Source organism: Tribolium madens, unplaced genomic scaffold (genome assembly GCF_015345945.1).
Source record: "Tribolium madens isolate multiple individuals breed KSU strain unplaced genomic scaffold, Tmad_KSU_1.1 Scaffold_3;HRSCAF=73;Tcas5.2_LG2, whole genome shotgun sequence".
In the NCBI taxonomy this organism is placed as follows: Eukaryota; Metazoa; Arthropoda; class Insecta; order Coleoptera; family Tenebrionidae; genus Tribolium; species Tribolium madens.
The window spans coordinates 6,661,266-6,677,481 of record NW_025401006.1 but is presented as its reverse complement, the minus strand read 5'-3'; the positions used below and the strand labels follow the sequence as shown (position 1 = coordinate 6,677,481).

The 16,216-nt window shown below is 32.7% G+C and overlaps 6 protein-coding genes across 14 annotated transcripts in view; 4 read left to right on the top strand and 2 right to left on the bottom strand.

Moving 5' to 3' along the window:
• Positions 1-3,937, top strand: part of LOC123007626 (transmembrane protease serine 9-like) — a 10,890-nt gene extending 6,953 nt beyond the window's left edge. Inside the window, exons 5-8 of the mRNA XM_044403020.1 lie at positions 2,903-3,024; positions 3,078-3,234; positions 3,282-3,687; positions 3,737-3,937. Of these exons, the coding sequence (XP_044258955.1) occupies positions 2,903-3,024; positions 3,078-3,234; positions 3,282-3,687; positions 3,737-3,883 (832 nt within the window). The 3' untranslated portion in view covers positions 3,884-3,937. The remainder of the gene's footprint in view (positions 1-2,902; positions 3,025-3,077; positions 3,235-3,281; positions 3,688-3,736) is intronic.
• LOC123007951 (beta-1,4-glucuronyltransferase 1) lies at positions 3,878-5,789 on the bottom strand. Its single transcript, XM_044403490.1, has 4 exons — positions 5,502-5,789; positions 4,409-5,334; positions 4,206-4,359; positions 3,878-4,156 (listed from the first exon to the last, which is right to left on the bottom strand). Exons 1-4 carry the CDS (start codon positions 5,508-5,510, stop codon positions 3,947-3,949), a joined length of 1,299 nt encoding a protein of 432 aa, XP_044259425.1. The 5' UTR covers positions 5,511-5,789; the 3' UTR covers positions 3,878-3,946.
• Positions 5,790-8,461: 2,672 nt separating this feature from the next.
• LOC123007510 (venom acid phosphatase Acph-1-like) lies at positions 8,462-10,392 on the top strand. 2 transcript variants are annotated; one of them, XM_044402855.1, is made up of 5 exons: positions 8,462-8,585; positions 8,644-8,742; positions 8,791-9,030; positions 9,083-9,601; positions 9,838-10,392. In XM_044402855.1, exons 1-5 carry the CDS (start codon positions 8,490-8,492, stop codon positions 9,994-9,996), a joined length of 1,113 nt encoding a protein of 370 aa, XP_044258790.1. In that variant the 5' UTR covers positions 8,462-8,489; the 3' UTR covers positions 9,997-10,392. The 2 variants fall into 2 exon arrangements, with proteins under 2 accessions (XP_044258790.1, XP_044258789.1); XM_044402854.1 differs by having other exon boundaries at positions 8,472-8,594.
• Positions 10,393-10,768: 376 nt separating this feature from the next.
• Positions 10,769-12,572, top strand: LOC123007537 (venom acid phosphatase Acph-1-like). Of its 2 annotated transcripts, XR_006412872.1 has the most exons (7): positions 10,769-11,029; positions 11,079-11,183; positions 11,230-11,466; positions 11,513-11,822; positions 11,863-12,071; positions 12,122-12,367; positions 12,425-12,572. XR_006412872.1 is itself a non-coding variant. In XM_044402901.1 (6 exons), exons 1-6 carry the CDS (start codon positions 10,937-10,939, stop codon positions 12,263-12,265), a joined length of 1,098 nt encoding a protein of 365 aa, XP_044258836.1. In that variant the 5' UTR covers positions 10,769-10,936; the 3' UTR covers positions 12,266-12,401. The 2 variants fall into 2 exon arrangements, 1 of the variants encoding a protein (XP_044258836.1); XM_044402901.1 differs by lacking the exon at positions 12,425-12,572 and having other exon boundaries at positions 12,122-12,401.
• Positions 12,573-13,319: 747 nt separating this feature from the next.
• Positions 13,320-14,827, top strand: LOC123007896 (venom acid phosphatase Acph-1-like). 2 transcript variants are annotated; one of them, XM_044403398.1, is made up of 6 exons: positions 13,320-13,485; positions 13,525-13,629; positions 13,684-13,923; positions 13,971-14,283; positions 14,331-14,521; positions 14,568-14,827. In XM_044403398.1, the coding sequence occupies exons 1-6, from the start codon at positions 13,411-13,413 to the stop codon at positions 14,721-14,723; spliced, it is 1,080 nt and encodes a 359-aa protein (XP_044259333.1). In that variant the 5' UTR covers positions 13,320-13,410; the 3' UTR covers positions 14,724-14,827. The 2 variants fall into 2 exon arrangements, with proteins under 2 accessions (XP_044259333.1, XP_044259334.1); XM_044403399.1 differs by having other exon boundaries at positions 13,384-13,485; positions 13,533-13,629.
• A 213-nt stretch (positions 14,828-15,040) lies between these two features.
• The window catches only part of LOC123007894 (acetylcholine receptor subunit alpha-like), a 32,473-nt gene continuing 31,297 nt past the window's right edge, over positions 15,041-16,216 (bottom strand). For all 6 annotated transcript variants that reach the window (XM_044403393.1, XM_044403392.1, XM_044403395.1 and 3 more), the window contains one exon: positions 15,041-15,948. In XM_044403393.1, the coding sequence (XP_044259328.1) occupies positions 15,754-15,948 (195 nt within the window). In that variant the 3' untranslated portion in view covers positions 15,041-15,753. The remainder of the gene's footprint in view (positions 15,949-16,216) is intronic.

The window sequence follows — 16,216 nt, the reverse complement described above, 5'->3', positions numbered from 1 at the left end:
ATATTCATTCTTGGCTTTCTTAATAAATGTATCAAATTTTTTTAGTACATGTGGTGTTGCCGGAAATGCTACCAAATTTAGTTTTTTTAAATGGAACACCTATGTTTTTTTTCTCCAAACAATAATAATTGACATGAAAAATACTCTATACCACTATTTATTACATTTTGCGTAACACAATGCAATCAAAAAACATCTTAAATCTTAGAATTTTATAAGAAAATTGGTCAGTTGATGAGCGAGTTCTCTTATAGAAACTCTTAGATTTTCTTCGACTGATAACAGAACATTCTGATTTCTATTTTCTTGTTCTTCACAAAGAACCGTAGGTTTTTTAGTTTTAAGAAGCGAACTTATTCGTCTCAGTTGTTTTTCAATTCGACTAAATTTCCAACGATTTGGGTGAACTCTATTTGAGTATTTTTCTCTTTGCTGTTTTTCAGCTTCCGCTCTATTTTTATTGCACTTAAAAAACACTTCAAACTGATCTACCAATTCTTCGTAATTAATATCATCCATTATTAAAGGTCTCAATAATATTTATTGACAAATTAAGCTTTGTCAAACTAACAGTTAAACGGTATCCAAGCATATTGCATTTAGCATGAATACCTTGACAAGTAAAATCCGCCTACGTTGCAAAATTTGCAATAAAATTCCATTCAGTTCTGAGTGCATTATGTAAAGTAAAATGTAATAAATAGTGCTTTACCGTATTTTTCATACCAATTATTATTGTTTCGAGCAAAAAAACATAGGTGTTCCATTTGAAAAACTAAATTTGGTAGCATTTCCGACTACACCGGATGTACTAAAAAAATTTGATGCATTTACTAAGAAAGTGAGGAATGAATAGTATTATTTGAAAATTTAGTATTTGAAAAAAAAAGTAAGTTTAGGTGTTATCGGCCGGGGCGACTTGAACCGAACATCCTGTATATAACAGAGGACTATAATCTATTGTAGGGAGACTCTGGCGGCCCTTTTGCAGTCGATGGAACTCTTGTTGGCCTAATTTCATTTGGAAATGGATGTGCAAGACCCGAATATCCTGGAGTTTACACCAAAGTGGTTATGTTTCTTGATTTTATTGATCAAATTGTTAACAAAATAAATCCATGATTATTTACGTACACCTGCACTAATTTTTGTATAAATACCAATAAATTATTTTGTGTTAATGTTCGTTGATTGTTTTCGCAAGAAAATAATAACTAGCAATAAATAAGTTGACAAAAATGTGATAATCATGATTAGTTATCAAAAATGGCAAAAATCGTTTTTCTAATCATTAAACTTTTGCTTAAAAGTAGATAATTATGTAACTATTAATTATTAATTTATTTCAAATAAAAATTTATTGCAGATGATATTTGTAATTCGCCTGGCAACCTATATCATCCACTACTTTCTTGATTCTTGCATATGATATCTTGTTTCTACAGGCTCATTTACAATAAAGACCCTGACCAATTTTCAGACGCAACCCAAAATACATTTTCACAGACTACTTGGCTTTTTTTTGTTTGACTTTAGATTATTAAATGTAAATCAAACTTGTTGTTGCTTATTAAATTTAATAGTGTTATTAATTCCATTTTTTTTTCCATTCAAAATGTACTCAAACTACGAGCAATTGCCATGATCTTGATATACGAAGAATGCCGTAAAAAATTGAGACAAATAAAGTTTTTTTACAGAATAAACAAAGGTTACAAGGTAAAATTTTATTTTCTACAAAAGTCTTTCTATCAAATAGGCGTACTAGTTGAGGACGTATGTCGCTTGGAAGTTTGTATGTCACCTAGATGTCAAAAAATTATTTTATACATAAATATTGATCTAAACAAATTGAATTTCTGTATGAAACGTCTTAAAACACTCTAAAATGAGATGTAGTTGGAGTTTATTCATACAAATCGTTCACCACGATTTGTTGTTACAGTTTTCAAAAAAAATATTTTGACATTTCCTATTTACCATTGTGACATTTTATCTTCCGCAGACACACGTTTTAAATTTCTAGGCTTGCTTGATAGATAATCTTTTTGATCGCACTGTATTATACCTACACTAAAAAGAATAATGGCAATTCTGTCGCTGTTAAAAATAATTTTATTAAACTAATTAAAAATACTTATTTACTGTAAGAGTGTGTTAGATAGCGTTTTATCCACGTAAGAATGTTTAACCGCGAAAACGTCGCACGGTTAATTTTCTTAAGTGGATAAAACGCGACTAACACACGACTGCAATATAATGTTTTATCCACAATCACAGGCCCAAATTATTCGAAACTTAGTTAAAAATTAAACTGACATTTAAACGTCACGCCAAATGTGCTTTCGATTAAACGTAGTAAGCTGTTACGCGGTGCGCTGGTTACTAACAGTGGAATAAAGTTACGTTATTTCACTAGTGGATAAAGTGGTACTTTATACGCATCTAATTATAGAGTGATTGTGGATAAAAGATAATACACGATGTTTTATACATATATTTAAATAAAAATAACTTACGTCGTTTGACTGCTATGTTCATTAAATTCATAACAGTTGAAAAGCAAATTTATTACTATTACATTCTTTATTTTGTTTTTTTACCGAATTTTATTCAATGTGTAGGATAGGTAAACTTTAAAATACATAATAATAGATTTTAAAAACCTTCAATTTTAATTCAACAGAGTGTATAAGGTGACACTTATCACTGTGAATAGCTTCCTCTTTTGTCTAAATCTAAATCAAGGTAAAGAGTTTCAAAAATATTTAATTTTTTTTCAAGTTTATTAAAACAAATATTGCTTATTTTATTGTTAATCCTAAAATAATTGCATCAATTCCATTGTTTTCGTTATTTGAGTACTCTAAATTTCTCATTGATAACACTTTTTCGTTCTAAGCAAAAGAGTCTCTTACGAAATGTATCAATCGAAACCACTATATAAACGCAGAATTTTTAACTTTCTTTTAAAACCAACAATGCTTCCAATAATAATCCTAAGTCTTGTACTCACCGTTAATGGTAAGTTATTTTTTTAAATTAATATGTACTTGTAACTAATCAATTTGGATTAGGTGCCCCAAAATTTGATGGCAGAATCGTCGGTGGAAGATCAACAACCATAGAAGAATACCCTTATCAAGTCTCTTTACATTATTATGGATTCCACATTTGTGGCGGTTCAATTATTAGTCCTGATTATGTCATAACAGCGGCTCACTGCACTAATGGGTATTTTATTTATTTGGTGTAAATTTACTTTTAATTAAAAATTTTAGAAATTTTGATATGGCACTAACTATTAGAGCTGGCTCTAGCGCTCCGAATAAAGGTGGTCAAGAAATAACGGTGAAGAAAGTGTACCAGAACCCACGCTTCACTGTTGAAACTATGGATTATGACATTTCTATTTTGCATCTTTACAACTCGATAGAATTTAGTTTATCTGCGCTACCAATTGGGTTAGCTCCAAGTAACTACAAAATATCTCTCGGAACTAATGTCACAGTGACCGGTTGGGGCATGTTAACTGAAGAGGGCGAAAGCCCGGACCAATTGCAAGTCGTCGAAATTCCATATATTACAAATGAAAAGTGCCAAAAAGCATACGAAAAAGAGGAGATGACAATTAGTAAACGAATGCTTTGTGCTCAAGCCGAATTCGGTGGCAAAGACTCGTGTCAGGTATCACCTACAAATCGTATAGTTTCAAGGTTAAAATTTATATTTGTAGGGTGATTCCGGTGGTCCTTTAGTCGCCGACGGCCTCCTCGTCGGGATTGTGTCCTGGGGATTTGGCTGTGCTCGCCCCGAGTACCCCGGGGTCTATTCCCGCATCTCCGAGCTGCGCGATTTCATCAAAAACGTAACCCAATTATAATCTCAATACTTTATTGTAAACAAAATAATTGTTTAACATTAAATGTGCGATTTAAATAGAGTTTCAATTTTTTCGGCCTGACATGATATGAAGCGGGTCTTTGTCGTACTTGGCGAAGATTTCGCGTTTGAATCCATCGAAATGTTTTCGGTTTAGATTGTTTTGGTGCTCCCGCCACGGAGGCCGAGTTTTCTTCACTTGGAGGCCCCAATGACACGTGAAAATTGGCGAAAGCACAAGGAATTCATAGCCGGCCACAAACATTTCATACACCTAAAAAATAAAAATTGCAAATGTTTCACTGGTTTTGGTCGACTTTTACCTGACTGTTTCGGGTATATCCGTATCCCACAAACCTCTCGTCGTGGGGAGGAACTGTATCCGGAGCCACATAGAAGGGTTCGTAGAGGAATTCAAAGTTCGTGACGGGATGGCTAATGTGCACTTCCGGGCTTTCGTTGGAAGTGCTTTGCCATCTATTGAACACAATTTTTACAAATGTTCCAACAGTGAGTGACGACTTACTTGGTAAAATTCGTGGCGAATTGATTGTAGATAAAAACCTTGTGGTGGAAGGGTCTAGCTAGGCCTTTATTTGCTAATCGAATAAGTTCAGTCTTATTTGGAGGAAACCTGACTCTTTCGTCGATTTCATAAGTCGGAATGACGTATGCGCAAAGCCCGTTACATTTTACACGTCCGAGGAATATATCCAGTTTTTCCACCATATCCTTACTCGGGATAATATCTACATCCGTGAGGAAGACAAACTTGCTTTGACAATTCTTCCGAGCTAAATTCCTTAGATGGTTTTGAGGGTACGGCAATTTCGTTCTCCATTTATTCCCTTTAAGGTATTGCTTGACTAATTGCTGAAGCGCTCCCGCAGGATTCGCACAGTTCATCTCCTTCAACTTATCAAAATCAATATTTATGTTTTTTGGTCGATGATCCTTCGGATAAGCGAAATGAAAACTGACTTGTTCCCTTATTTTGGCAAAACAATCTCTTAGAAAAAGTATATATAAAAGTAGCGAATTAAGCTCATCGTCGCTGGCTGCGAACGTAGCCAGTGAAATAGGACCTTTCCAGTTTGCAGTTACTTCTACAATTGAGGCAATTTTTTCGAGAGAACTTTGAGTTGCAAAACACGTCTTGTGGACGTCACTGAGAGCGGCAAAATGATCGCCGATGAGGATGTTGTCGAAAAGTTTGTATTGAAGCCGGTTGTCCCAACGACCTAAACGAAGGTCGAGCTTGAAGATTTGGTCGCTTTTGGAATAACTAAGTCTTGGAGGATCACATTTTACGACCTTTTGGGCTGGCTTTAGAGCCACAGGGGAGTGTTTGCTGCATTCTGGGCTGTACATTAGTTTCAGAGTGAGAAGAATGTTGTAGATGGAGAGGAAAACTACAGCCAAAATACTTATGTTCCAGATCCGACATGATCCCTTTAAAATAATTACAATAAACATCTGCTTTGTATCATGCTTATCAGAGTTATCAAACAATTGCCATGCACATAATAAATTGCTGTGTTGGAAATTGAATAAAATGAAAAAAGCAAGACTTTTAGCTGATAAATAATAAATTCCTTCAGCAAGCAACCTATAATTACCTGAATCATTTGTTTGCTCTAACACCTGAATCGATAACAATAATCAAAAACAATCACATATTCCTGTTTAATAATTTAAGAAAGGTGGGTGTTCTCACTGTTGTTCTTCGGCAGGTTTTTATACGCTTTGATTTCACTAAAATTTAATACTGATTCGATAAATCACGACTAGGAAGAAAACAGGTTACACGTAAAGTTGTAAACAATTCACTAATGGTTAAAATAAAGAAGTTGTGTAATTAGGTTCTGTGTATAAATGTGTTTTGGGGACTGGCGGCGTATTTTGCGCTTGCGTCCGCCTTTTATCGATTTGTGCAAATGTCAAATGCTAGTCTTTAGAGTCAGAGGCGAGCTTGAGAGAGCTTTCCAAGAAGAATGAAAGAGATTGTCATAAAAAATGCATCACTATTTTTATTTGATAACTGACACTTTTTATTCCCGACAGTGGAACAAGTTTCTTGATAATCAATGAAATAGCAAATTTTGTTAAAAATACCTAAAACACAGTTTTTGAGGACAAATTGTTGATGTGTCTAAAATAGCAAATGACTCCGCAAAAACATTTTAGAGACATGTGAAAACATAATTTTTCAGGAGTTCTCTAAGCCACCAAATTGATCTAAAAATTTATATAGGTAAATATTTTGAATGTCATAGTTGCCTAGTCAGTTCTAAGATAATTACTAGGTCAATACCAAAAACACTCCTGAAAATAGATCTTTTGTCATACTTCTAAATCATATTTTTGGAATCTTTGTAGTTAATAAAAAAGCAAGGTTTTTTTTAGAAAAATATAAAACTATTTATTTGTAATAAACTCACTCAAATATGCTCTTAGGCAAATCCAACTGACTACGTCACTCGTAAACTTAACCTTTTCACTCGTATAAACAATTTTTTTATCGTCTTGTATATTGTAAATAACTATTATATAGGTACTACAAAACATAGTATTATATATATAGTATATATATTTTTAATAATGTTAAAATAGTTATTTCTATATCTTTTTGTGTACGAGGCAAAGCCAACTCTAGAATAACAAACGAGTCTTCAAAAACTTTTTAGGTACATGTCACAATGAACATTTATTGTTAAAGTTTCCATAAATACATTCAAACTTAATATTATAAAAAAATTTTTTTTTGAAAATACTGATTAAAAATAAAGGTACTAGTACCTTTAAAATAACTATTTTGTTAAAAAAAACTCATTTTAGGTACATGAGTCCGTAAAATAGAAGCGCATACAAAAAATATTTGTATATAATTTTTTGTAATATTTGGTTTTGATACTATTGCTTTCTTAAAATAAATCAGTAAATCACTAAAATTTAGAACTTCTTGTACATTTAGGTACGTTAAAAGAACACAAATTTATCAAACGTGATAAAGCTTTAAATCATTAATTGAAAAATTTGTTGAATTGCCGTTTTTGTGAAAGCTCTAATTGAAGCTTGCATGCATTTTGCGAATATTTCCTCAATTGCATTAGTTAAGTAGCTTCAAGTGAATGCGGCTTAACATTACCACCAATAAAAGAGTAAATTAAATTCGAAGCCGCGTTAAAAGGAATTTAGATTTGAAAGAAGCCAGGATATAAATGAAACACGTTTTAACTTCACACACAATCAAACTTGATTAGATGCGTCTTGTGATAGAAATTCCATCGCTTTTCGCAATTTTAATTTTCAACTGAAAATCTCAGTTTACACTTTGAAAATTCGATTAGACCGGCCCGGAGCTTTACGATGGGAGAAGCATCAAATAAATCTCCGGAATTAACCTGGAACTACAGTTGACTCCGGCCGTTTCACCGCACTTATGTACGAACTATTTCACTTTACAGCCAGAGTTTAAGAGCATGTTTTGCGGATGGAACGACACAAATAAAAGGTGTTTGTTTAGAAATTAGAAATTACGAGTCCAAGTCTGAGTAATAAATTATTTACAGTCAGGAAGTTGGAACTTTCACACTTAACTAATTGAAAACAAGCTGCTATCGAAACAACTTTTAATAAATCTTAAGCGTGTCGTAGACTGTTAAAACAAAGCTCTAGTTTTGTGTTATTAGTAAATTACCATGTCCTAATTACTATTGACTCACCGAACACAGAATAACTTTTCTAATTAAGAGAAAAGTTCCAAACTCAAAAACGATATATTAAGTACCGTTTCAAAAGATTACTTTGTGAAACTCATAAATGACATGAGCACGCTTCTGGGGGGACTTTATGTGAATATAAACAGCATGTGCTCTTCTGACTTTATTTATTATCATTTAATAAAGTTTTTATTGCCGGAAGTACTTTGCGGCGAACTTTAACAATGTTTTGTTTTTTGAATGTAAATTTTACTTAACATAAATCATGAAGTTTTATTTGCAATATGAAACAATTTGTGACTCGAGGTAACCAAAGCCGCCATCTACAAGAGAACACAGCAAGCTATTAAGTAAAGCTGTCACAAAAAGCAGGCGCTAACAAAATGAAATCTGAATAAACTCTAATTTCTCTTGATTTCTACTTATTCATGTTTATTTCTTCAATAGTTACTGGTTAAACATGAAAGTTTAAAGTGAACTTGCTCCGTATCGCATCTGTTTACTACTTTTTTTTTTATCTCGAATGATATAAATAGCATTAAGATATGTCTTGTACATTTCTCAAATTTTGTTGCTATTTGAAATTTTATTTTAACAATACAAGCAAGATAATCGGTACTGACAATCTAAAATAATCAGATAAAACATAATTTGTTGTTGCTATGAGAACATAATTAATTATTATTAAACAAATTACACAAAAACTCATACAAAATTTTGATCGCAAATTGTCTTATTTGGAGTATTTAGGAAACTCCACTTGCTTATCACAAATATACAAAGAATACCAGAGATCAAGGACACGTCCAGAATAATTCACAATAAAAGTGGGAGAATCACAATAAAATAACTTAGGTATCCTGACACTTCATCACAACAGTTATTATGAAGTCACTACTTAAACATTTTTTGTGTTTTTGTGTAGTTTATTTAGTTAAATCTGCAACTATTACAGCAGATCCGGCGACTGATTTAATACTCGTGAGCGTCGTAAGTCGTAAAAGCTAAAAATGTGTTAAAATATGTATTTTTTTTTAAGATTTTTAGACATGGAGCTCGTACAACAACGGGGTTTTACCCTAACGATCCTAACAAAGGCCAGTCGTTCTATCCAATCGGAATGGGAGGATTAACAAACGTAATTACACCTATTCTTGATTAACAACCAAATTAAATTAAACTGCAGGATGGTAAATTAGGAGAGTACAAATTAGGGCGTTACCTCAAGAGCCTCTACGGAGACTTTCTCGGTGATGTTTACACCGAAGATGAGGTATGGGTGAGAAGTACCGATGTTTCAAGGACTAAAATGAGTGCCCAATTAGTCCTCGCTGGACTTTTCCCGCCCAATGAGATTCAGCAATGGAATCAAGACCTAGAATGGCAACCAATCCCGGTTTCGTATAAATCCGATTCCGAAGAAGATGTAAATAAATTTGCAAAATTGTGTTGTTATTATTATTATTGATTTCTTATAGCTGTTTCATCCATGGGGTACGTGTCCTTATAAATCTGATGTCATTAACCATTTACTCGAAATAGAAGAAGTGCAAGACAAGTATATTAAACCCTACAAAGAAACCATGGCTTTTATTCAAGAAAATTCCGGCAAATCTATGACAAATCCGGCCGATATGCAAGACATTTTATTTAATTTTAAAACGGAAGATGATATGGGGTTGATTATCCCCGATTGGGTAAGGACTATCTATCCTGAGCCAATTCAAAGCATAGCTGCTCAAGTTTATGGTTATCACAATTACGACCCAAGAACTAGACAAATCAATTCCGGTTACATGTTAAAGAAAATTCTCGATGATTCGAAAAATAAAATTGAGGGGAACTCTAAGAAGAAAATCTATTTGTATTCAGGACACGAATCCACTTTGGGATACATGTTAAATGCCCTCAATGTCAACTATAAAGCACACGTTCCGCCCTACGGAAGTGCCATCTCCTTTGAAATTCATAAGGCTAACGACTATTATTATGTCAAGGTAAAGATCACAAATCAAGCTGAAATTCATTAGACAATACTAATTAAATATTGCGGTTTTTTAATTGTCGTTTGCAAAGGTCAACCTCGAAAAACGTGTCTCAAATTTTTACTTTTCCAAGTCATCATTTACATCAACAAATCGAAATATGTTTATTGTACTGTGTAATTTCCTTATCAATAGCATGACGCATCTGTGATAACAAAAACCGAACAGTAACCTTCTTTTTGTTACAGCTTCGTTACAGAAACGATACAGAAGCTACAGAACCCGTAGAGCTCAACATTCCAAAATGTGGAGTTCTTTGTCCTTATGACCAATTTGTTCAGTTGCAGAAAGATTTAATTCCAACGATTTCGATTCAAGACGCCTGTAGAAAGAACAACTATTTGTAACTTGGTTAATAGCCCACAGATGGCAGCTGCTTTAAGATACGAAACTACAAGAGTATTATACTCATTGACTAAAATGTTCAATAAAGGGTCCCAGAACTTTAAAACAATATTCATGAAAGATTGTTATTTATGTTGCGTATAGTTATTCTCTAAAAAATTAATAACTAAAAATTTTAGAGCTAGGTGTTTTTAATTCCAAATATTTCTTAATTTTATTGCACTATTTTTAATGATAAAATGAAAAAGACGTCAACAACTTTAATACGAAGTGATCTAGAGTCTGTTGAAAGAATTTTTGTTAATAATACGTACAACCCCACAAGATTGTTGAATTGTTCTTAATCAAAAGCGTACTCTAATGGTAAGCTTTAAAAATTAGGGTCAGGATTGCCAACATATTCAGTCATTTTGGATCACTTTGTATGTTAATCTTAAAACAAACAAAATGGAATTTGAGATATAAAGTATTTTTTTTTAATTAATAACTCTTTCATTAATAATAAAATATTATTTTACACGTGTTATTATTTAACAAAAAAATAGAATTTTTAAGAAAAAAAACTGCTTTTTAAATGTCACTCAATAGTCATAGTCATACCTAGAATATTTGTGCTGTGTAACCACATTGATGTGGCAACATAATATTTTTATCGAAATAGGTCAAAGTTTAGAACGTGAGGACTGTCTTAACGTTTCAAAAACGAATGATATGATATGAGTCTTAGTTGCACTAATATTTTTAAGTTTTTTTAATTAGATGAGATAAGAAAATTCCGAATTTTGCCGAAAAGTAGAGCCAAAAGCACAAAGTCTTTTAACTGCGAATTTTACTAAATCATAATTTAATATATGATGACCGCGTGTACAACTTATTCTGATAACCCCTCAATCAAACAACTATATAATAAAGCAGTGTTTAATTAGGGTAATTAGTACAAAAATGGTGAAACTATACTTGTGTTTACTTTTGGCAACTGCCAACTTTTTCGCCTTAATTGACGGTAAAACAAGTACTTTGGAACTAGTCCACGTGGTAATAAAACTAGCAAAAATTGTGAATTTCGATTAAGTTAAGTTTTTAGCTTTTCAGACACGGAGATCGCACTCCTGACAGGCATGTAATCTATCCTAAGGATCCACACATTAATGAGACTTACTATCCTTTCGGTTTTGGCCAACTTACCAATGTAAAAAACAAAATATATTTTGCAGCAATTAATAAAATCATTCTAGGCTGGAAAACGGAAACAATACTTACTAGGAAAAGCTTTACATAAACGATACAAGAAATTTTTGGGCACTTATACTTTAAACACAATCGATGCCCGTTCTACTGATTACAACAGGACGAAAATGTCGTTACAACTCGTCTTGGCTTCATTATTTCCACCAGAAAAAGAATTAATCTGGGAGAAAAATCTGCATTGGCAACCCATTCCGTTTAATTATTTTCACCTCGATGACGATTACGTGAGTGTTTAAAACTTAATCTATGCATTTTTTAACGTTGTGACAGGTTTTGGGCGACCCTTTTAAAAACTGCAAACGGTACAAAAATAGTTACAATAATTTTTTAAATTCACTAGATGGGCAAAAATTGTTTGAACAATATTCAGATATTAAGAAATACATCATCGACAATAGTGGTTCAAATTTTACGAGTAAGAAAATGGCCGATATGTATTTTACTTTGACGACGGAGCAAGAAAATGGTCTTGTCTTGCCAGCCTGGACTGAAAAAGTTTACCCCAAAGTTTTAAGTGACTTAACTCACTTGGAATATTTTCTAAGTACTGCAAACACGGAATTGAAAAAATTGGCTTCAGGTAATTAAGAAATATTGACATTTTACACAAATCTGGTTAGGATTTTTGTTGAAGAAAATTATTTACGACTCCGAGCAAAAAATCAAGAATATGTTGCATCAAAGAAAACGCATGTTTATATATTCAGCCCACGAATACAATATCGCCCATTTGATGTATCTTTTAGGAATTTATTATCCTCATGTTCCACCTTATGGTTCTTATATGTTGATTGAAATTCACAACATTAAAGGAATTCGCATCGTCAAAGTAACTATCTTGTTAAAGTTTAGGAATTCTATAAAATTTCTCTATTTAAGGTTTTTTATCAAGATTACAGGACAGAAAAGCCAAAACGGATGAAACTGCCAAATTGTAACAATTTCTGTCGATTTGAACGTTTCGTTAACCTCTATAAAAAGTATTTGCCTGAGTCTAGAAACGAGTGCGAACTTGCAGATTAGAGGATAAAATAGAGGATAAATCAGTCTCAGAAATTATTTGACTAGTCAAGTAATAGTTTTGTTCCTTAAGACAAATATATTTAACTTTATAAGTTAATTTAAGTGAGCTCTATTTTGAGTAAAATAAAATTATTTGATGAAATTTTTGTCTTATTGTAGACATCCGTAATCCCAAAGGTTATCAACAGGTAATAACATTTGATTAAAAGTGAAGAAATAACAATTTCACAACTTGTTAGTTTCCTACTCCCATTATCAACCTCAACAAATTATTAACGCATTTTTAATTCAGTTTTATCAAAAACCAACACAGTTGGCTCTATCTGTCTGACTCAACAATCTGAAAAGATTGGAAAATTTAAAAATAATTTAGGTTATTGACTGTTTTATTTATAATAAAAAATAATAAAATGTTTCCATTACTTCTCGTACTATAAATATGTTTCATTTTCCATAAATAATATTTCAGTGTTATTCTTAGATAGCCACAATTGTGCAAGAAATGATTACATTCTGAGGTCTCATGATACGTAATATAAACGTATTTTAATTAATTTTAGAAAATAATAATGCGGGGAAAAAATCGTTTCAAAGAAAATTAATGATAAGAACTAGATGTTTCCAGTTGAGTTATACAAGGTTTTTGGTACTTTTCAGTGGCACTCAAACGATTTTCTTAGATGTGCCATTCATCTATATTTAGAACATCAACAATATTTATCGGGTTTTAGTGATGTAAAATTTTACGTCCACACTTACGCATCAGATATTATCTCCAATGTAACTCAATGAATGGATAAATGGTCATATTATCTGTTTTGTTATTTAGATGTACATTTTGATTGAATTAAATCAAGACAACAACGACTAAACCATAATGACTTACAAGGTTGAGCAAAGTAAACTCTTCCACTGAAACATTTTTCACAAAAGTACCTCCATTTTAACGTTATCACAGTTTGATAAAAATTATATATTTGTATGTGATGCACTAAAATTACAAATTTTACATCCACTGATTTAAAGTGTTATTTAAGGTCAACGTTTAAAAGACTCCGGTTCTGTCCCCTAATCATATAAAATGGGTATCAAACGATCACATCTCAGTACGGCGTTGACATTCTTTGACATAATTTGCAAACAAAATGAAGTTTTTATCTATTTATTTAATCGCAATTTTTATCAATTGTCTTGACGCACAACTCCAACTCGTCCATGTGGTAAGCCAAACCTTGACCCATTTTTAAAAATTGTTTTAGATTTTCAGACATGGAAGTCGTACTCCCGAACTTAAAGACATTTACCCAACAGATCCTTTCAATTCTGAAACATTTACTCCAATGGGATACGGAGCCTTAACTAACGTAACTCTTTCCATTAAACCCGATTAACAATTTTAACGTTGTTTTTGTTAACAGAGAGGCAAAAATATGTCTTTCAAACTAGGCCAACTTTTGAGGCAAAAATATGATTATTTTTTGGGCGATATTTACACTTCTGATGTGGTCAAAGCTTATAGTACCGACTTTGACCGTACTAAAATGACAGCACTTTTGGCCTTAGCTGGACTTTTTCCACCCTCAAAGTCACAAAAATTCAACGATAATCTCGCATGGATGCCAATTCCCTATCACTACGATAAAGACAAATACGATTATGTTAGTTGGGAAGTTAGTTTTGGGCGCTACTGATTCTAATTTTGTAGACTTTAAGACGCCCTAATGCGTATTGTCCTGCTTATATGAAAGAATTAGAGGAAGTCCTTTCGTCCGAGGAAGTCCAGCGTGAGATTAAAGCCAATCGCGACTTTTTCAAATACATCGCCGAGAAGACGAAAAAGCCGATGAACACTCTTGGCGATGTTTTTGGAGTTTACCAAACTTTGAATGCCGAAGAATCAATGAATCTCACTTTGCCTGAATGGGCACAAAGCGTTTACCCCGAACAATTACACGCAATGGCAGCCAAACAATGCAATTACGAGAATTACAACACTGTTTTGAAGCGCCTAAACGGCGGTAAAAAAATTTCAAAAATGTTACAAGGTGTGAGAGTGTGGTTTCAGGTCGCATGTTGGGTCAGATTATCAAACAGATGTCAGCCAAGTCTCGGAATTTATTACGTGAAAAAATCTTTCTGTATTCCGGACATGAAAACAACGTGATCAATATTTTAGCTGCTTTAAATTTGTTTAAACCTCACGTACCGAAATATAGTGCAGCAGTGATCGTCGAATTGTATCAGAATGGAGTCAAGGTGAGAGGTTTCGAAGAGAAAGAAACGGTGCGAATGAGAGTTTCAGGTGTTGTATTTGAGAGATGTTACAAGTGAACCTGAAGTGCAAAAGTTGGAAGGGTGTGATGTTCTCTGCCCTTTGGATGACTTTATACGAATTACAAGACCCCACGTTCCTGGTAATTATACGGCGGAATGCCATTCGCATGTTAATTTGGATTAGGAGCAGAAACGGCGACATAAAAGAGGAATTATTTATTTACATTACAATTTTGTTATTAGAGCAGTATTAGGTTTTTTGTTGAAATAAAAAAAATTGACAATGATTCCGGGTGATTGTTTTATTATTTAGTAATGTAGAGTTATAGTTTATTCTCAGGTGTGAAATTAGATTCAAACTAAAGTTCTTGCCTAGGAAAAATCAATAGGACAATAACAATAACAGCAGCTGGAGAGCCAACTATTGGTGAATGACTAAAGCAAAGTTTTTGATCACCTTGAGTAAAGTAACATCGAGAATGGAAATGACAAAAATTTTTCGAAATACTTTATTAAGCATGGATATTTATAAAACCAAGCAACAACGTATAACAATTTTAAACTATGATACAACACAATTTTAACGATAGGACTAACCAATCTAACATAGATTATATGTACAAATTATGTTCCCATTATGTCAATAGGCAGTCTATTGATCTAAATATATATTTAATTTTTTCTACCTATGTAATCTAATATTTATTTATTCATTTTAATGTCTAGCTTTACGTTTCTATATTATTTAGATACATTTCATTTTATTTAATTGTGTGCTATTTAAACATCATTTTATTTAAAATTTTCCGAACCGTAATTAAATTCGATAATGGCACTACGTGTTTAAAAACATACAAAAAACCCAATCTATAAGTCTTCGTAAAATTCTTTTTTTTATAAATAGAAAACGTATCGAGCTGTGTAAAATATATAATTATTGATGCTTATGTACAATTCAGGTAGCTTTCAATTGAATACAAAATTCATAAGCTTTTTTCCTGTCGTTTTGCAGTCGACGAATTTGTAGGACGAGATGAATTTTTAACAGTCATACATTGCGTAATTTTTGTTTATACAAAAATTATGCGCTTAAGTAAACAGAATTTCGTTGCGATACAACTGCATTATAAAATTATTTTGATGAGTTTCATATTTACACAACAACGATGATATTCGATATTAATGAAATGATATTTAGGCAATAACGTGAGGAACTACTGTGGAGGAGGGCAACGAACAACAGTAGTGGTGGTATACTCCTCGAATTTTTTGTCGATTGGGATGCGATCGTCGTATAACGTAGGAGCTTGTAGGATTATCCCGGCCGTTCCCACCAAGACGGCCAGGGTAAATATCCACAGAAACAAACGGTCCAACACCATCGCCACGTATTTCCAATCTTCCTTCACCTAAACAAAAATAACGACTTTAAAACAAATTAATTTAAATCGCCACACGAAACGTCAAAGAGAGCATATCTCCATCGCCACAAAATTGTGTTATTAAATTTTTTGCGTCGGTGAAGAACAAGCTTAAGCAAGTTTGTAACTTGAAATCAACTTAAACACTTGAAGGAAATTGTAAATTTGAAGGGTCTCAAAATTGGTTTATGATAGACGTTGGACGTTTCACCGACATTAACATTGTCTTAATTGAGTAAATCAATTGTACTCGTCT

What these genes read in the sequence shown, in the direction of transcription:
- LOC123007951 (XM_044403490.1), bottom strand. An exon ending in TTCGCCACGAATTTTACCAA is followed by an intron (nt 4,360 to 4,408) that starts GTAAGTCGTCAC and finishes TGTGTTCAATAG; the next exon opens with ATGGCAAAGCACTTCCAACG. An exon ending in GATATACCCGAAACAGTCAG is followed by an intron (nt 4,157 to 4,205) that starts GTAAAAGTCGAC and finishes TTTATTTTTTAG; the next exon opens with GTGTATGAAATGTTTGTGGC.
- LOC123007510 (XM_044402854.1), top strand. Translation starts at nt 8,490, where the DNA reads ATGAAGTCACTACTTAAACATTTTTTGTGTTTTTGTGTAGTTTATTTA. An exon ending in ATTTAATACTCGTGAGCGTC is followed by an intron (nt 8,595 to 8,643) that starts GTAAGTCGTAAA and finishes TTTTTTTTTAAG; the next exon opens with ATTTTTAGACATGGAGCTCG. An exon ending in ACGACTATTATTATGTCAAG is followed by an intron (nt 9,602 to 9,837) that starts GTAAAGATCACA and finishes TTTTTGTTACAG; the next exon opens with CTTCGTTACAGAAACGATAC.
- LOC123007537 (XM_044402901.1), top strand. Translation starts at nt 10,937, where the DNA reads ATGGTGAAACTATACTTGTGTTTACTTTTGGCAACTGCCAACTTTTTC. An exon ending in GTTTTGGCCAACTTACCAAT is followed by an intron (nt 11,184 to 11,229) that starts GTAAAAAACAAA and finishes AAATCATTCTAG; the next exon opens with GCTGGAAAACGGAAACAATA. An exon ending in ATTGAAAAAATTGGCTTCAG is followed by an intron (nt 11,823 to 11,862) that starts GTAATTAAGAAA and finishes AAATCTGGTTAG; the next exon opens with GATTTTTGTTGAAGAAAATT.
- LOC123007896 (XM_044403398.1), top strand. Translation starts at nt 13,411, where the DNA reads ATGAAGTTTTTATCTATTTATTTAATCGCAATTTTTATCAATTGTCTT. An exon ending in TTTGAAGCGCCTAAACGGCG is followed by an intron (nt 14,284 to 14,330) that starts GTAAAAAAATTT and finishes GTGTGGTTTCAG; the next exon opens with GTCGCATGTTGGGTCAGATT. An exon ending in TGTATCAGAATGGAGTCAAG is followed by an intron (nt 14,522 to 14,567) that starts GTGAGAGGTTTC and finishes TGAGAGTTTCAG; the next exon opens with GTGTTGTATTTGAGAGATGT.